Source organism: Drosophila miranda, chromosome 3, assembly GCF_003369915.1.
Source record: "Drosophila miranda strain MSH22 chromosome 3, D.miranda_PacBio2.1, whole genome shotgun sequence".
NCBI lineage: Eukaryota > Metazoa > Arthropoda > Insecta > Diptera > Drosophilidae > Drosophila > Drosophila miranda.
The window spans coordinates 12,877,345-12,892,209 of record NC_046676.1 but is presented as its reverse complement, the minus strand read 5'-3'; the positions used below and the strand labels follow the sequence as shown (position 1 = coordinate 12,892,209).

The window sequence follows — 14,865 nt, the reverse complement described above, 5'->3', positions numbered from 1 at the left end:
TCCGAGTTAACAGGTAAAGAGAGCGATTGCCTTCGTGCATTGAAAGCTAGCAGCAGGGGAATGTGGAAGTCAAGTTAGCAGGAGGGGAAGCAAAAGCTAACAGCAGGCAAGGCCAACGAATGGTGGAACTCAAGTTTGCGGGATATAGGAATTGTGTTAACAGGGGATTTTATTGTACCTCTGTTAAGCGTTGACTTGTTGACTGTTGAGCCATGCCCACCTCTACTCCTAAATACTAGTCAATGAGTAATGATGGTGGATCCTCCTCTCAGAGCAATGCCTCCACAGTAACCCAGCGCAAGGCTTTCTATGAAACAAAGTTGCATCACAAAAGCTAGATAGATGCCAGAATACCATCTGAAAGGGTATATTTGTATAAACAACAAAATAATATGCAAACTACATATATTTCTGATGGCTGCCCCAAAACTAACAGAGCGCCTAAAATAACTGGCGTCAGCGGTTGACCGATGAAATTTTTGGGCGTAAAATCGGAAAATCTCTGTGGGATGCCTTGCGGCGAGGGGACGGGAGTTGGAGGTCCATCCAATGTTTGCTTCAATACATTTATATTTGCGCCTGTCTTCCGTCTGAAAAAGGGACTGTTGACATTGGGCCTGAATTAGATTAACTTCTGTGGGGGGGAGCGAAGGGGGAGGAATAACTTTCCCGGGGGAAAGGCGGCCTGTGGTCCAGACATGCGCCCACATTCATTATGATAAATGCCGGACAACTTGGAGCACTTGAATAATTAACTATGCGACGAATATGTTTGCCGGAATAACCCTGAATTGGGGCCGTCTCTCGCATCGCAGTAGCCCTGACTTTGGGTGTCCAGGACGAATCTCACAGTCACTTACAATATTCGGAATTGAAATTGAAAATCGGTAGCAACGAAGAGATGTTTCACGGGCTTATACGTAGCGTCAGCCCACTGGCCAAGCCGCGCAAGCCGCTGATGTGCCACCCGATCATCGAGAAACGCTTCGGCATGATGCCGAACAGCTTAAGGAACTCGAGCAAAATGATTGTGAAGGGTACTTTTGTGCCGCACTTGAAGCTCGAGTACAGTCCCCTGAGCTACTGCCTGAGCAAGCTCCAGCTGTGGAGGCTGCGCTGGTACTGGGACCACGACTTCCGGCAGGACGCCTTCCTGGAGCAGACCAAGGCGCTGGCGGTCAAAATGTCGGACATGGGGAAACTGCGGGACCAGCCCGAGATGGTCGACGAGTTCTACACTTCGAATGTGACCTACCAAATGGCCAGGGAGGCCAGCAAGCTGCCCCACGAGTGCTGCGCGGATCTGATGCGTTTCCGCCCGGAGGACATCAAGAAGGCGGTGCCCATAAACGTGGACCTGTGCAACGTATTCGGGCTGCGCTATGCAGTCGTAGATGTGGCTATGCTGGGCCTCCGACATGTGGCCGACTGTGAGTCGAAGGCGGATCTGGACGCCATGAAGCAGGCTCTGATCCAGGTGGATTCCCACTTCGAGAAGCAGCTGTCCAAGCCCGATCACAGTCTGCCGCACGTGTTCGTCGAGCTCTTCATGCGCTTCCGCCGCAACTATTCGACGCCCCACTTGATGTCCGCCGAGGAGCTAATCTCCGATTCGAGCCCCTGGGTCGTCACCACATATAACATACGCAAATTCAATGTTTTCACTGAAAAATAATACTTCCACACTAAAAGTTTAACCGAACGTTCATGAGAACTAGTTCCGGCAGTCAGAGCAACCCTGTGCTGCAGCGTTGCCAACTCATTCGATTTCAGAGTGACGCCGTGAGCTTGATTAGTTTCATACTGCCTTTCAATTCTTATTGCTTTATTTTCACCGAAAAAAAATGTCGAACCGCAACCGTATCCGCAACCGTAACCCGGAGCCTTTTCCGGAGAGCAATGCCTGCAAGGCCATCATCAGAAAGCTGTTCTCCCGCCAATACAAGAAACTGGCCTGGATATTCTACGAGCCGATAGATGCACCATATTTGGGCCTGCACGACTACCACAATATTGTCAAGAAGCCCATGGATCTGAGCTCGATCAGGACTCGCTGCCAGGCCGGACTGTACGCGAATGTCGATGAATTTGTGCGGGACGTGCGCCTGATGTTCGACAACACGTATCTCTACACGACGCCAGACCATTTGTGCCACCAAATGGCCAAGAAACTGCAGGCCATCTTTGAGGCTATGTTTTCCGAGATCGCTTCCACTGACAGGAGCGACACCAAAACCAAGAATGCCGTGAGCAGCATGTTTCCGAGCGCCACGATCCCTGGCGCACCAGTTAATCCGCATGAGGATGGGGGCGTTAAAATGACTAGGGCCCGTCGACAACAGCTCCAGAGCCGTTCGGCGAATGAGGCTGCCGTGCGTCCATGGACTGCCAAGGAGAATAATCATCTTGGCGACAGGCTCAAGAATCTCAGGGGTGAAGTCCTGCACAGGGTTATTCTCATAATCAAGGAAATGGAGAACATCCCGATCATCAACGGCGGCATGCAGTTCAACTTGGAAAGCCTGAAGGCGCAGACGAAGTGCACCATTGTGAGGTACTTGGCCAGCAAGGGTCATAGTTCCGGCCGTCGCACCCGTTCCAAGATCTACCTATAGACTAGTTGTAAATGAAGCCCGAGCCGGGGAATAAAGATTTATTTGTTTTTCTTATCGCCAAATTTCCGGCGGTCTATGTGCTCCCCGTTCCAGGGCTTGACCCGCAACAGATCCTTGTGATTGGAGGCCATGTAGGCGTAGAAGGTCTTCCGCGGCGGTCCGCCCGGACAGAGGTAGTTCCCCATGGCATACCAGCAGGCGGTCATCTGCTCCAAGTACGCATTGTTCAGCCGCGTGAAGTACGCCTTCCTTACTCGATCCGCCTGCAGATGAGATGGGATGAGATGTGCGATAAGTGCGCTCGCATAGTTACCTCTGCCATGGTCTGTTTGTGGTAAGCATAGTTCTGCCTAGATTCGGGCATAGTGGTTAAGCCCATTTTGTCCGGCCTGGGAGGATGGCTCTGCAGCCTCGAGACCATCTCGAAGACCTCCAACGATTCGTTGAGGTTGTCCTGCAGCTCGCGCCAAGAGTAGACCTTGCCGTAACGCCGCTTGATCCACTGCCGGAGCACGGGAATCTTGTGGGAGTCCGGCAGGGTGGCCAGCACAAAGCGGTGGCTCTTCTTCAGCTCTCTCATGCCGTCGGCTCCATGTCGTAGTGCAACACCTCGGGACTGGGGGAGTGTTTCGATTTCGCCCGTTCATTGCGATCCATTTCGGCCCTCTTGATGGCCGCCTTCTTTGTCCAGATGGCCTTGGCACAGCGCACCACAGCATCCACGATTTCCACCTTGTGATCCACGTGACTGCGGGTGCTGTGATCGCTCGATTCGTCCAAGGATTCTGTGGTTTCAGACGAGGGAAAAGTGGAATCTTTCGAGGCTGGGTACTGCTGTCTGTTCGGCTCCTCATTCTTCAGCTCTGGCAGCAGCTTTTTGAAGGGTTGTACGAATGGGCACGTTTCGCCAGTCATTTCCTCGTTCTGCGATTTCTCGAGTGCCTTTACAATCGACTTTGTGATGATTTTCGCCAGGTCGTAGGGCTTTGGTTGGCCCGACTGCAGCACCCGATGGTACCGGAAATTGTACGGCAAGTGGTCGCCAGGTGCTCGGAAGAAGCTCTTCCTGGTGTGCTTGATGGTGCTGTAGAACTTGCAGCCAGAGGGCTTCACTGGCTTGGCCCGGGGCAGGGCCATGTGCTTGATCTTTTTCCCATCCAAGAGAAAGCTGATGTGCGACTTGGGTGCCTCCGAGTGGCCCTCGCAATCGTCCACCTCGATTGGGTTCTTCGGCACCGGCTCCAGGTTGAAGTCGATTTTGTCCATGTGCAGGCCACCGCCGGCCAACCTGAAGGACACCTCCTCCGTCTCTGGGGGATCGCTGTTGAGTCCACCACCGCTCAACCGCCTACCCGTGAATGCCTCAGTGGTGGCTTTTCGCCTTCTGGCCAGGCTTGGGCCAGGCTATCTTCACGAGCGCCTCCTGGCACACCACACAGCTGTCGTCTTTGAGGGCCAGCGCTTTCAGCTGATCAGTGCGAATGGCCTGGTAGTACCGCTCCAAGGACGCTTCGATGTCGTACTCCAGCTGGTCGATGATGCGCTTCCTCCGCACCCTGCTGTTCGGCAGCCTGGGGTCCGCCACCTCCAGGCAACGGTCCCGCGCCTTCACGGTGAGCTCATCCTTGAGCTGCTGAGCCTGTTCGAGCATCGCCTGGTGGTACGAGTACAGTCCCCTGAGCTACTGCCTGAGCAAGCTCCAGCTGTGGAGGCTGCGCTGGTACTGGGACCACGACTTCCGGCAGGACGCCTTCCTGGAGCAGACCAAGGCGCTGGCGGTCAAAATGTCGGACTGCGGGACCAGCCCGAGGTGGTCGACGAGTTCTACACTTCGAATGTGACCTACCAAATGGCCAGGGAGGCCAGCAAGCTGCCCCACGAGTGCTGCGCGGATCTGATGCGTTTCCGCCCGGAGGACATCAAGAAGGCGGTGCCCATAAACGTGGACCTGTGCAACGTATTCGGGCTGCGCTATGCAGTCGTAGATGTGGCTATGCTGGGCCTCCGACATGTGGCCGACTGTGAGTCGAAGGCGGATCTGGACGCCATGAAGCAGGCTCTGATCCAGGTGGATTCCCACTTCGAGAAGCAGCTGTCCAAGCCCGATCACAGTCTGCCGCACGTGTTCGTCGAGCTCTTCATGCGCTTCCGCCGCAACTATTCGACGCCCCACTTGATGTCCGCCGAGGAGCTAATCTCCGATTCGAGCCCCTGGGTCGTCACCACATATAACATACGCAAATTCAATGTTTTCACTGAAAAATAATACTTCCACACTAAAAGTTTAACCGAACGTTCATGAGAACTAGTTCCGGCAGTCAGAGCAACCCTGTGCTGCAGCGTTGCCAACTCATTCGATTTCAGAGTGACGCCGTGAGCTTGATTAGTTTCATACTGCCTTTCAATTCTTATTGCTTTATTTTCACCGAAAAAAAATGTCGAACCGCAACCGTATCCGCAACCGTAACCCGGAGCCTTTTCCGGAGAGCAATGCCTGCAAGGCCATCATCAGAAAGCTGTTCTCCCGCCAATACAAGAAACTGGCCTGGATATTCTACGAGCCGATAGATGCACCATATTTGGGCCTGCACGACTACCACAATATTGTCAAGAAGCCCATGGATCTGAGCTCGATCAGGACTCGCTGCCAGGCCGGACTGTACGCGAATGTCGATGAATTTGTGCGGGACGTGCGCCTGATGTTCGACAACACGTATCTCTACACTACGCCAGACCATTTGTGCCACCAAATGGCCAAGAAACTGCAGGCCATCTTTGAGGCTATGTTTTCCGAGATCGCTTCCACTGACAGGAGCGACACCAAAACCAAGAATGCCGTGAGCGGCACGATCCCTGGCGCACCAGTTAATTCGCATGAGGATGGGGGCGTTAAAATGACTAGGGCCCGTCGACAACAGCTCCAGAGCCGTTCGGCGAATGAGGCTGCCGTGCGTCCATGGACTGCCAAGGAGAATAATCATCTTGGCGACAGGCTCAAGAATCTCAGGGGTGAAGTCCTGCACAGGGTTATTCTCATAATCAAGGAAATGGAGAACATCCCGATCATCAACGGCGGCATGCAGTTCAACTTGGAAAGCCTGAAGGCGCAGACGAAGTGCACCATTGTGAGGTACTTGGCCAGCAAGGGTCATAGTTCCGGCCGTCGCACCCGTTCCAAGATCTACCTATAGACTAGTTGTAAATGAAGCCCGAGCCGGGGAATAAAGATTTATTTGTTTTTCTTATCGCCAAATTTCCGGCGGTCTATGTGCTCCCCGTTCCAGGGCTTGACCCGCAACAGATCCTTGTGATTGGAGGCCATGTAGGCGTAGAAGGTCTTCCGCGGCGGTCCGCCCGGACAGAGGTAGTTCCCCATGGCATACCAGCAGGCGGTCATCTGCTCCAAGTACGCATTGTTCAGCCGCGTGAAGTACGCCTTCCTTACTCGATCCGCCTGCAGATGAGATGGGATGAGATGTGCGATAAGTGCGCTCGCATAGTTACCTCTGCCATGGTCTGTTTGTGGTAAGCATAGTTCTGCCTAGATTCGGGCATAGTGGTTAAGCCCATTTTGTCCGGCCTGGGAGGATGGCTCTGCAGCCTCGAGACCATCTCGAAGACCTCCAACGATTCGTTGAGGTTGTCCTGCAGCTCGCGCCAAGAGTAGACCTTGCCGTAACGCCGCTTGATCCACTGCCGGAGCACGGGAATCTTGTGGGAGTCCGGCAGGGTGGCCAGCACAAAGCGGTGGCTCTTCTTCAGCTCTCTCATGCCGTCGGCTCCATGTCGTAGTGCAACACCTCGGGACTGGGGGAGTGTTTCGATTTCGCCCGTTCATTGCGATCCATTTCGGCCCTCTTGATGGCCGCCTTCTTTGTCCAGATGGCCTTGGCACAGCGCACCACAGCATCCACGATTTCCACCTTGTGATCCACGTGACTGCGGGTGCTGTGATCGCTTGATTCGTCCAAGGATTCTGTGGTTTCAGACGAGGGAAAAGTGGAATCTTTCGAGGCTGGGTACTGCTGTCTGTTCGGCTCCTCATTCTTCAGCTCTGGCAGCAGCTTTTTGAAGGGTTGTACGAATGGGCACGTTTCGCCAGTCATTTCCTCGTTCTGCGATTTCTCGAGTGCCTTTACAATCGACTTTGTGATGATTTTCGCCAGGTCGTAGGGCTTTGGTTGGCCCGACTGCAGCACCCGATGGTACCGGAAATTGTACGGCAAGTGGTCGCCAGGTGCTCGGAAGAAGCTCTTCCTGGTGTGCTTGATGGTGCTGTAGAACTTGCAGCCAGAGGGCTTCACTGGCTTGGCCCGGGGCAGGGCCATGTGCTTGATCTTTTTCCCATCCAAGAGAAAGCTGATGTGCGACTTGGGTGCCTCCGAGTGGCCCTCGCAATCGTCCACCTCGATTGGGTTCTTCGGCACCGGCTCCAGGTTGAAGTCGATTTTGTCCATGTGCAGGCCACCGCCGGCCAACCTGAAGGACACCTCCTCCGTCTCTGGGGGATCGCTGTTGAGTCCACCACCGCTCAACCGCCTACCCGTGAATGCCTCAGTGGTGGCTTCTCGCCTTCTGGCCAGGCTTGGGCCAGGCTATCTTCACGAGCGCCTCCTGGCACACCACACAGCTGTCGTCTTTGAGGGCCAGCGCTTTCAGCTGATCGGTGCGAATGGCCTGGTAGTACCGCTCCAAGGACGCTTCGATGTCGTACTCCAGCTGGTCGATGATGCGCTTCCTCCGCACCCTGCTGTTCGGCAGCCTGGGGTCCGCCATCTCCAGGCAACGGTCCCGCGCCTTCACGGTGAGCTCATCCTTGAGCTGCTGAGCCTGTTCGAGCATCGCCTGGTGGTACGAGTACAGTCCCCTGAGCTACTGCCTGAGCAAGCTCCAGCTGTGCAGGCTGCGCTGGTACTGGGACCACGACTTCCGGCAGGACGCCTTCCTGGAGCAGACCAAGGCGCTGGCGGTCAAAATGTCGGACATGGGGAAACTGCGGGACCAGCCCGAGATGGTCGACGAGTTCTACACTTCGAATGTGACCTACCAAATGGCCAGGGAGGCCAGCAAGCTGCCCCACGAGTGCTGCGCGGATCTGATGCGTTTCCGCCCGGAGGACATCAAGAAGGCGGTGCCCATAAACGTGGACCTGTGCAACGTATTCGGGCTGCGCTATGCAGTCGTAGATGTGGCCATGCTGGGCCTCCGACATGTGGCCGACTGTGAGTCGAAGGCGGATCTGGACGCCATGAAGCAGGCTCTGATCCAGGTGGATTCCCACTTCGAGAAGCAGCTGTCCAAGCCCGATCACAGTCTGCCGCACGTGTTCGTCGAGCTCTTCATGCGCTTCCGCCGCAACTATTCGACGCCCCACTTGATGTCCGCCGAGGAGCTAATCTCCGATTCGAGCCCCTGGGTCGTCACCACATATAACATACGCAAATTCAATGTTTTCACTGAAAAATAATACTTCCACAGTCAGAGCAACCCTGTGCTGCAGCGTTGCCAACTCATTCGATTTCAGAGTGACGTCGTGAGCTTGATTAGTTTCAAACTGCCTTTCAATTCTTATTGCTTTATTTTCACCGAAAAAAAATGTCGAACCGCAACCGTAACCCGGAGCCTTTTCCGGAGAGCAAAGCCTGCAAGGCCATCATCAGAAAGCTGTTCTCCCGCCAATACAAGAAACTGGCCTGGATATTCTACGAGCCGATAGATGCACCATATTTGGGCCTGCACGACTACCACAATATTGTCAAGAAGCCCATGGATCTGAGCTCGATCAGGACTCGCTGCCAGGCCGGACTGTACGCGAATGTCGATGAATTTGTGCGGGACGTGCGCCTGATGTTCGACAACACGTATCTCTACACTACGCCAGACCATTTGTGCCACCAAATGGCCAAGAAACTGCAGGCCATCTTTGAGGCTATGTTTTCCGAGATCGCTTCCACTGACAGGAGCGACACCAAAACCAAGAATGCCGTGAGCAGCATGTTTCCGAGCGCCACGATCCCTGGCGCACCAGTTAATCCGCATGAGGATGGGGGCGTTAAAATGACTAGGGCCCGTCGACAACAGCTCCAGAGCCGTTCGTCGAATGAGGCTGCCGTGCGTCCATGGACTGCCAAGGAGAATAATCATCTTGGCGACAGGCTCAAGAAGCTCAGGGGTGAAGTCCTGCACAGGGTTATTCACATAATCAAGGAGATGGAGAACATCCCGATCATCAAGGGCGGCATGGAGTTCAACTTGGAAAGCCTGAAGACCCAGACGAAGTGCACCATTGTGAGGTACTTGGCCAGCAAGGGTCATAGTTCCGGCCGTCGCACCCGTTCCAAGATCTACCTATAGACTAGTTGTAAATGAAGCCCGAGCCGGAGAATAAAGATTTATTTGTTTTTCTTATCGCCAAATTTCCGGCGGTCTATGTGCTCCCCGTTCCAGGGCTTGACCCGCAACAGATCCTTGTGATTGGAGGCCATGTAGGCGTAGAAGGTCTTCCGCGGCGGTCCGCCCGGACAGAGGTAGTTCCCCATGGCATACCAGCAGGCGGTCATCTGCTCCAAGTACGCATTGTTCAGCCGCGTGAAGTACGCCTTCCTTACTCGATCCGCCTGCAGATGAGATGGGATGAGATGTGCGATAAGTGCGCTCGCATAGTTACCTCTGCCATGGTCTGTTTGTGGTAAGCATAGTTCTGCCTAGATTCGGGCATAGTGGTTAAGCCCATTTTGTCCGGCCTGGGAGGATGGCTCTGCAGCCTTGAGACCATCTCGAAGACCTCCAACGATTCGTTGAGGTTGTCCTGCAGCTCGCGCCAAGAGTAGACCTTGCCGTAACGCCGCTTGATCCACTGCCGGAGCACGGGAATCTTGTGGGAGTCCGGCAGGGTGGCCAGCACAAAGCGGTGGCTCTTCTTCAGCTCTCTCATGCCGTCGGACAGCATGCGATCCATGAGCTCGTCATCATCTGGATTAAAGTGCTCCATGTCGTAGTGCAACACCTCGGGACTGGGGGAGTGTTTCGATTTCTCCCGTTCATTGCGATCCATTTCGGCCCTCTTGATGGCCGCCTTCTTTGTCCAGATGGCCTTGGCACAGCGCACCACAGCATCCACGATTTCCACCTTGTGATCCACGTGACTGCGGGTGCTGTGATCGCTTGATTCGTCCAAGGATTCTGTGGTTTCAGACGAGGGAAAAGTGGAATCTTTCGAGGCTGGGTACTGCTGTCTGTTCGGCTCCTCATTCTTCAGCTCTGGCAGCAGCTTTTTGAAGGGTTGTACGAATGGGCACGTTTCGCCAGTCATTTCCTCGTTCTGCGATTTCTCGAGTGCCTTTACAATCGACTTTGTGATGATTTTCGCCAGGTCGTAGGGCTTTGGTTGGCCCGACTGCAGCACCCGATGGTACCGGAAATTGTACGGCAAGTGGTCGCCAGGTGCTCGGAAGAAGCTCTTCCTGGTGTGCTTGATGGTGCTGTAGAACTTGCAGCCAGAGGGCTTCACTGGCTTGGCCCGGGGCAGGGCCATGTGCTTGATCTTTTTCCCATCCAAGAGAAAGCTGATGTGCGACTTGGGTGCCTCCGAGTGGCCCTCGCAATCGTCCACCTCGATTGGGTTCTTCGGCACCGGCTCCAGGTTGAAGTCGATTTTGTCCATGTGCAGGCCACCGCCGGCCAACCTGAAGGACACCTCCTCCGTCTCTGGGGGATCGCTGTTGAGTCCACCACCGCTCAACCGCCTACCCGTGAATGCCTCTGTGGTGGCCGTGTGCGCCATGGGGCAGTGCTCTCCCACCAGAGCCCTTCCCGCCTTCTGGCCAGGCTTGGGCCAGGCTATCTTCACGAGCGCCTCCTGGCACACCACACAGCTGTCGTCTTTGAGGGCCAGCACTTTCAGCTGATCGGTGCGATTGGCCTGGTAGTACCGCTCCAAGGACGCTTCGATGTCGTACTCCAGCTGGTCGATGATGCGCTTCCTCCGCACCCTGCTGTTCGGCAGCCTGGGGTCCGCCATCTCCAGGCAACGGTCCCGCGCCTTCACGGTGAGCTCATCCTTGAGCTGCTGAGCCTGTTCGAGCATCGCCTGGTGGTACGTGCAGAGGACGGGCTCCTTGAACATCGGCTGCTGCTTGGCCTTCTCGTAGGCCAGTTTCGACTCTTCATTGGTGTCCGCCTGGCTTGACAGCTCCATCAGCTGGAGGTACTTGTCGATGGTCTCGTCGAGGGTGCGCTTGACTACACGCTTCCCCGGATCGAGCTTGTAGACGGAAAACCAGTGGGGATCGCGCGACTTTCCGTAGTCGGGCTGACAACCCCGCGCCCAAAAGGGAAAATTGACCACAAGCTTGGGCTCTTCCTTTGGGGCGTAGCACGTGGGATTGGACACAGGCCGCCGCAAGCGCTGGCTGTACGGATTTCTGGCGTATTTCTTGGTGGCCTTCGACCTTTTGATCAGTGCAGCGGTGGAATTCTTGGGCTGCTTTACCGAATCTGGGTTCATCCGCTGCAGATACTGGGCATCCAGGCGACTCAGCTGCGGCGGTGGCAGGATCCGGTCCAGCTCTTTGAGCGTGGGCAGCAGATCAATCTTGGATATGGCGACCATGAGCAGCTTTTCGTTGATGCTGTAGACGCCGTCCTTGTGGCGTGTCTTGTAGTATCCCTCGAGGACGAAGAAGAGGAAGGCCAGATCGTTGCCCCGACTGAGCCGCACCATGGCGAGGATCTTCCGCATGCCGATCACCGGATGGACGCCGAGCATCTTCAGGCACTTCTCCACCCGGAAGCCGGTCCCCTGCTCAAAGTCGTCCTGCAGTCCGTCGGAGATGCCGCCAATGGCCGCCAGCTGGTACTCGGAAATGCCAGTGTACCACTTGGCAAAATCGAGCTTCTTAAAGAATTCATTCAGTCTCTTCTGATCGCTACTCATTTCCACACAATAATTTTCTTTACTTTTAATTTAAATCCTGTGAAAGCTAACCAAAATACGGATGATTTTTAGACTGGAACTATGGGAACCCTTGATTTTGTATAAAAGGGTCTCTATATGGCCTAGAAATGGGTTACTCTGAATAAAACTTCAAACAAAAATAAACAACAAAAAAAATTGTTTGTTGGGCACCCAAAATTTTCTCATATTCACTCATTGCGTTAAATGTAATTGGCGGTTCCTCCCATATCAAAGAACACTCTGAATGTTGTGTCCCATCCAAGATGCACGGCTACATGTGGAGATGCCCGGCGGGCAATGGCAATGAGCCCCAGAATCCCCCCCAATGTATGTGCCGTTCCGATGCCCAGGCTATGCAGATGGCCCACCGCATCGAGGAGTGTGTGCCCGGTCCTAATTTCTTCTGTATGCGGTTCGGGAACTGCGGCTTAGTGCATCCCCAATGTACCCCGTGCATGTGCCTATGCGGCTGCCAGGGGGAAGGCGGTGGACAGTGGCCGCAGAATCCAGAAGTCGGCCAGTCGGCCCCGAAGAAGAGAAGGTGCCGGAGGAGAGGCAATCGGCAAAGCAGAGAAAGTTACAGCTGCCCCTGCCAAAATGCCTTCACCCAGACAGACATATCCTACGATCCTGAAATATGCTCCGTGGACTCGGGGTCCCAAACGCCCGAAGACGAAGATGGGTCTGAGTACACGGCCGTCACCGACATATTCGGGGAGGAGAAGGCGCTAACGCACCGCACAGGCGAAACGGAGTACATAAATACCGTTCACATGACGGTGACCAAGTACCCGGAGGACGGTTCCAAGCCGGTGGTGGAAACGAAGACGATCAAGAAGACTCAGTCTCTTAACATGTTGGGCGATGTTGACGCAGAAACCATAGAGACCCTGCAATCTCTGTCGGAAACGACCAGAACGACGACGATCAAGAACACTCAGTCTCTTAACATGTTGGGCGATGTTGACGCAGAAACCATAGAGACCGTGCAATCTCTGTCCGATTTGAGTTATTCGGTAGAATCTGGCGAGCATATTACATACAATCCTCAAAGTGATCAAAGAGATCAAAGATACCAGTCGGAGGATCGTCAGTTGTCAAGTTATCGAACCCACGAGTCCAGCGATCCCCAAAGTGCTAGAAGAAACGAATCAAGGGATCTTCAGAGCGATCGAAGAAGCGTATCAAGTGATAGAAAACGCGAGTCACAGGATCGTGAATCGACCAGTGGTCGAACCCGCGAGTCAAAGGATCATCAAAGAGATCAAAGATACCAATTAGAGGACTCTCAAAGACACCAGCCAAAGGATACTCCAAGAGATCGAAGATACTCAGAAGCAGAGGACCCTAGGAGACACGAGCCACAGGATCATCAATCGTCAAGTAATCGAGTCGACCCACAAAGTGATCGAAGAAGCGTATCAAGTGATCGAAAACGAGAGTCACAGGATCGTCGATCGTCCAGGAGTCGAATCCGCGAGTCAAGTGATCGTCAAAGAGATCAAAGATACCAATTAGAGGACTCTCAAAGACACCAGCCAACGGATACTCAAAGAGATCAAAGATACCAATCAGAGAACCATCAGAGACACGAGCCACAGGATCATCAATCGTCAAGGGATCGAAAACGCGAGTCACAGGATAGTCGATCGTCCAGAAGTCGAACCCGCGAGTCAATCGGTCGTCCAAGTGATCGTCCAAGTGATCGTCCAAGTGATCGAAGATCGTCCAACGAACCCCCAAGCAGCTACCGAGATGGCCTCACACCGAACATCAACAATGTAAGATCGGAAGATAGTCGAAAAATCAGCGAGCGATCGGCGATGCGACCAGCGCGATCGATTTCAGCATCTGAACCCAGTGCCAGTGGACATCATTTCAAGTCGGAGCCCAATGTCGTTGTGTACCAGAAGACTGTCAAGGCGGATAACCAAATTCGACTTGATTCGGCGGCCAGCAGAAATACGGATGTGATGTTCGAGAATGTCTCTAAAATGGACCACAAGAATAATATGGCCTCGGCTGGCGGTCCGTCGTTTGCTTCTACGGCAAGGTCGTTTGTCAATGACAAACAATTGCTCAGGCCTGGAGAAAGTACTGACCAAAATGATTATGATAATGTGTCCATGCTGCAAGTAAGGACGGTCTACAGGTCGGAGACGGAAGAAAAATTACTCGATTCGGACGGCAAGGAGATGGTTATCGATGTTCATGAGGAGATAACCGATGAGATAAGAATAAGATCCCCAGAGCTAGAGACAGAGCTAGAGACAGACTTAGAGACAGAGCTAGAGACAGAGCTAGAGCCAGAGCTAGAGCCAGAGCCAGAGAAGAAAAAGGTTTCCCCAAGGACCGACTCGAAGAACAAATATCCCTCAGGCGCCATTATCGAACATATGATCAAAAAGGGGTATGACCGCGTCCAGCCATGCGGCTGCAACTGTTGCACCCCCCGCTGCTATCCCTGCGATTACTGTTGTGGAGGGTTCTGCTACTCGAACTGCTGCGGCTACTGCATGAATCCCTGTTGTCCCTAAGACTCATCAATGAAAACCTCCCATAGCCCAAGCCATCCAGTACTTCAATAGCCCAAACCAACATATTAGTTCCATAATCTGTTAGCTTCCCCAATGAATAAAGCACCCAACAAACAACGAAATCAACAGAAATATTTGCTCCTTTGGGCTTGGGTTTATTCCTTTGCCAAGTGGAAATCCTGGTAAAATAATTTGCGGTCAATCTAGCCACAGGATCGTTAATGATGCAGACGATTAGCACAGTCCCTAGTCCTGGACCCAGCACTCTACCAAATGAGATTTGGCTCCGAACTGCAGCTTATGGTCTTTTGAAATGCAATAGATTGGCCACTTGAGTGCCTTAGGCCAGGGCAATAAAGATAATTACCATTTCGAATAGAATTATAATATTCTGATGGCCGGAATATCTGAAGATACTTCGCTGAAGTTGTTGTAGGGCGGCCGGCTTTCGCTTCGATTTAACAGAGACATTATTCTCGTATCACATCTGCAAGCAGGTAAATATTCTGTCTCTTGACCATTTCCTAGGTTTGTCAGTTTGGAGGAAATTGAATATTTTATTTACGGATATTAAATGCCTTAGTTCTTTGGCATCTATGGCATATTTCGTTCTGCCCCCCCCCCAGAGCTTCGGCGACGGCTCTGTCTGGCTTGAGAGTTTATCAACGAAATGTTTGCCATTTAATTTTTGTTGACCCTTCGATTGGCCGGTTTACGAATAATTTAGCCATTTGCGCCAAAGCAAACAAAACAAAAT

General features: G+C 53.3%; 8 protein-coding genes across 8 annotated transcripts; 5 read left to right on the top strand and 3 right to left on the bottom strand.

Annotated features, from left to right (window-relative positions):
- The first annotated feature begins 815 nt into the window (after positions 1-815).
- Positions 816-4,919, top strand: LOC108157963. Its single transcript, XM_033391484.1, has 2 exons — positions 816-1,222; positions 4,429-4,919. The coding sequence occupies exons 1-2, from the start codon at positions 902-904 to the stop codon at positions 4,879-4,881; spliced, it is 774 nt and encodes a 257-aa protein (XP_033247375.1). The 5' UTR covers positions 816-901; the 3' UTR covers positions 4,882-4,919.
- On the bottom strand, positions 2,626-3,266 carry LOC117188132. Its single transcript, XM_033391485.1, has 2 exons — positions 2,929-3,266; positions 2,626-2,878 (listed from the first exon to the last, which is right to left on the bottom strand). The coding sequence occupies exons 1-2, from the start codon at positions 3,193-3,195 to the stop codon at positions 2,654-2,656; spliced, it is 492 nt and encodes a 163-aa protein (XP_033247376.1). The 5' UTR covers positions 3,196-3,266; the 3' UTR covers positions 2,626-2,653.
- A 131-nt stretch (positions 4,920-5,050) lies between the features above and the next one.
- On the top strand, positions 5,051-5,806 carry LOC117187803 (bromodomain testis-specific protein-like). The gene has a single exon (XM_033390655.1). The coding sequence runs from the start codon at positions 5,051-5,053 to the stop codon at positions 5,804-5,806; it is 756 nt and encodes a 251-aa protein (XP_033246546.1).
- A 10-nt stretch (positions 5,807-5,816) lies between these two features.
- On the bottom strand, positions 5,817-6,457 carry LOC117188133. The gene is made up of 2 exons (XM_033391486.1): positions 6,120-6,457; positions 5,817-6,069 (listed from the first exon to the last, which is right to left on the bottom strand). The coding sequence occupies exons 1-2, from the start codon at positions 6,384-6,386 to the stop codon at positions 5,845-5,847; spliced, it is 492 nt and encodes a 163-aa protein (XP_033247377.1). The 5' UTR covers positions 6,387-6,457; the 3' UTR covers positions 5,817-5,844.
- Positions 6,458-7,590: 1,133 nt separating this feature from the next.
- Positions 7,591-8,082, top strand: LOC117187802. The gene has a single exon (XM_033390653.1). It carries the CDS (start codon positions 7,591-7,593, stop codon positions 8,080-8,082), a length of 492 nt encoding a protein of 163 aa, XP_033246544.1.
- A 28-nt stretch (positions 8,083-8,110) lies between these two features.
- Positions 8,111-8,992, top strand: LOC108160695 (bromodomain testis-specific protein). Its single transcript, XM_017294846.2, has one exon. The coding sequence runs from the start codon at positions 8,211-8,213 to the stop codon at positions 8,967-8,969; it is 759 nt and encodes a 252-aa protein (XP_017150335.2). The 5' UTR covers positions 8,111-8,210; the 3' UTR covers positions 8,970-8,992.
- LOC117188131 lies at positions 8,982-11,651 on the bottom strand. The gene is made up of 2 exons (XM_033391483.1): positions 9,283-11,651; positions 8,982-9,232 (listed from the first exon to the last, which is right to left on the bottom strand). Exons 1-2 carry the CDS (start codon positions 11,548-11,550, stop codon positions 9,008-9,010), a joined length of 2,493 nt encoding a protein of 830 aa, XP_033247374.1. The 5' UTR covers positions 11,551-11,651; the 3' UTR covers positions 8,982-9,007.
- Positions 11,652-11,687: 36 nt separating this feature from the next.
- Positions 11,688-14,230, top strand: LOC108160694 (zinc finger CCCH domain-containing protein 13-like). Its single transcript, XM_017294845.2, has 2 exons — positions 11,688-12,427; positions 12,524-14,230. The coding sequence occupies exons 1-2, from the start codon at positions 11,835-11,837 to the stop codon at positions 14,106-14,108; spliced, it is 2,178 nt and encodes a 725-aa protein (XP_017150334.1). The 5' UTR covers positions 11,688-11,834; the 3' UTR covers positions 14,109-14,230.
- Positions 14,231-14,865: the final 635 nt, after the last annotated feature.

Coding starts and splice junctions, on each gene's coding strand:
- LOC117188131 (XM_033391483.1), bottom strand. CDS start 11,550: ATGAGTAGCGATCAGAAGAGACTGAATGAATTCTTTAAGAAGCTCGAT. Junction 9,233..9,282: donor ACAAACAGACCATGGCAGAG/GTAACTATGCGA, acceptor TCTCATCTGCAG/GCGGATCGAGTAAGGAAGGC.
- LOC108157963 (XM_033391484.1), top strand. CDS start 902: ATGTTTCACGGGCTTATACGTAGCGTCAGCCCACTGGCCAAGCCGCGC. Junction 1,223..4,428: donor TGCGGGACCAGCCCGAGATG/GTCGACGAGTTC, acceptor CAGCCCGAGGTG/GTCGACGAGTTCTACACTTC.
- LOC117187802 (XM_033390653.1), top strand. CDS start 7,591: ATGTCGGACATGGGGAAACTGCGGGACCAGCCCGAGATGGTCGACGAG.
- LOC117188133 (XM_033391486.1), bottom strand. CDS start 6,386: ATGAGAGAGCTGAAGAAGAGCCACCGCTTTGTGCTGGCCACCCTGCCG. Junction 6,070..6,119: donor ACAAACAGACCATGGCAGAG/GTAACTATGCGA, acceptor TCTCATCTGCAG/GCGGATCGAGTAAGGAAGGC.
- LOC117187803 (XM_033390655.1), top strand. CDS start 5,051: ATGTCGAACCGCAACCGTATCCGCAACCGTAACCCGGAGCCTTTTCCG.
- LOC108160695 (XM_017294846.2), top strand. CDS start 8,211: ATGTCGAACCGCAACCGTAACCCGGAGCCTTTTCCGGAGAGCAAAGCC.
- LOC108160694 (XM_017294845.2), top strand. CDS start 11,835: ATGCACGGCTACATGTGGAGATGCCCGGCGGGCAATGGCAATGAGCCC. Junction 12,428..12,523: donor AAGACTCAGTCTCTTAACAT/GTTGGGCGATGT, acceptor GTCTCTTAACAT/GTTGGGCGATGTTGACGCAG.
- LOC117188132 (XM_033391485.1), bottom strand. CDS start 3,195: ATGAGAGAGCTGAAGAAGAGCCACCGCTTTGTGCTGGCCACCCTGCCG. Junction 2,879..2,928: donor ACAAACAGACCATGGCAGAG/GTAACTATGCGA, acceptor TCTCATCTGCAG/GCGGATCGAGTAAGGAAGGC.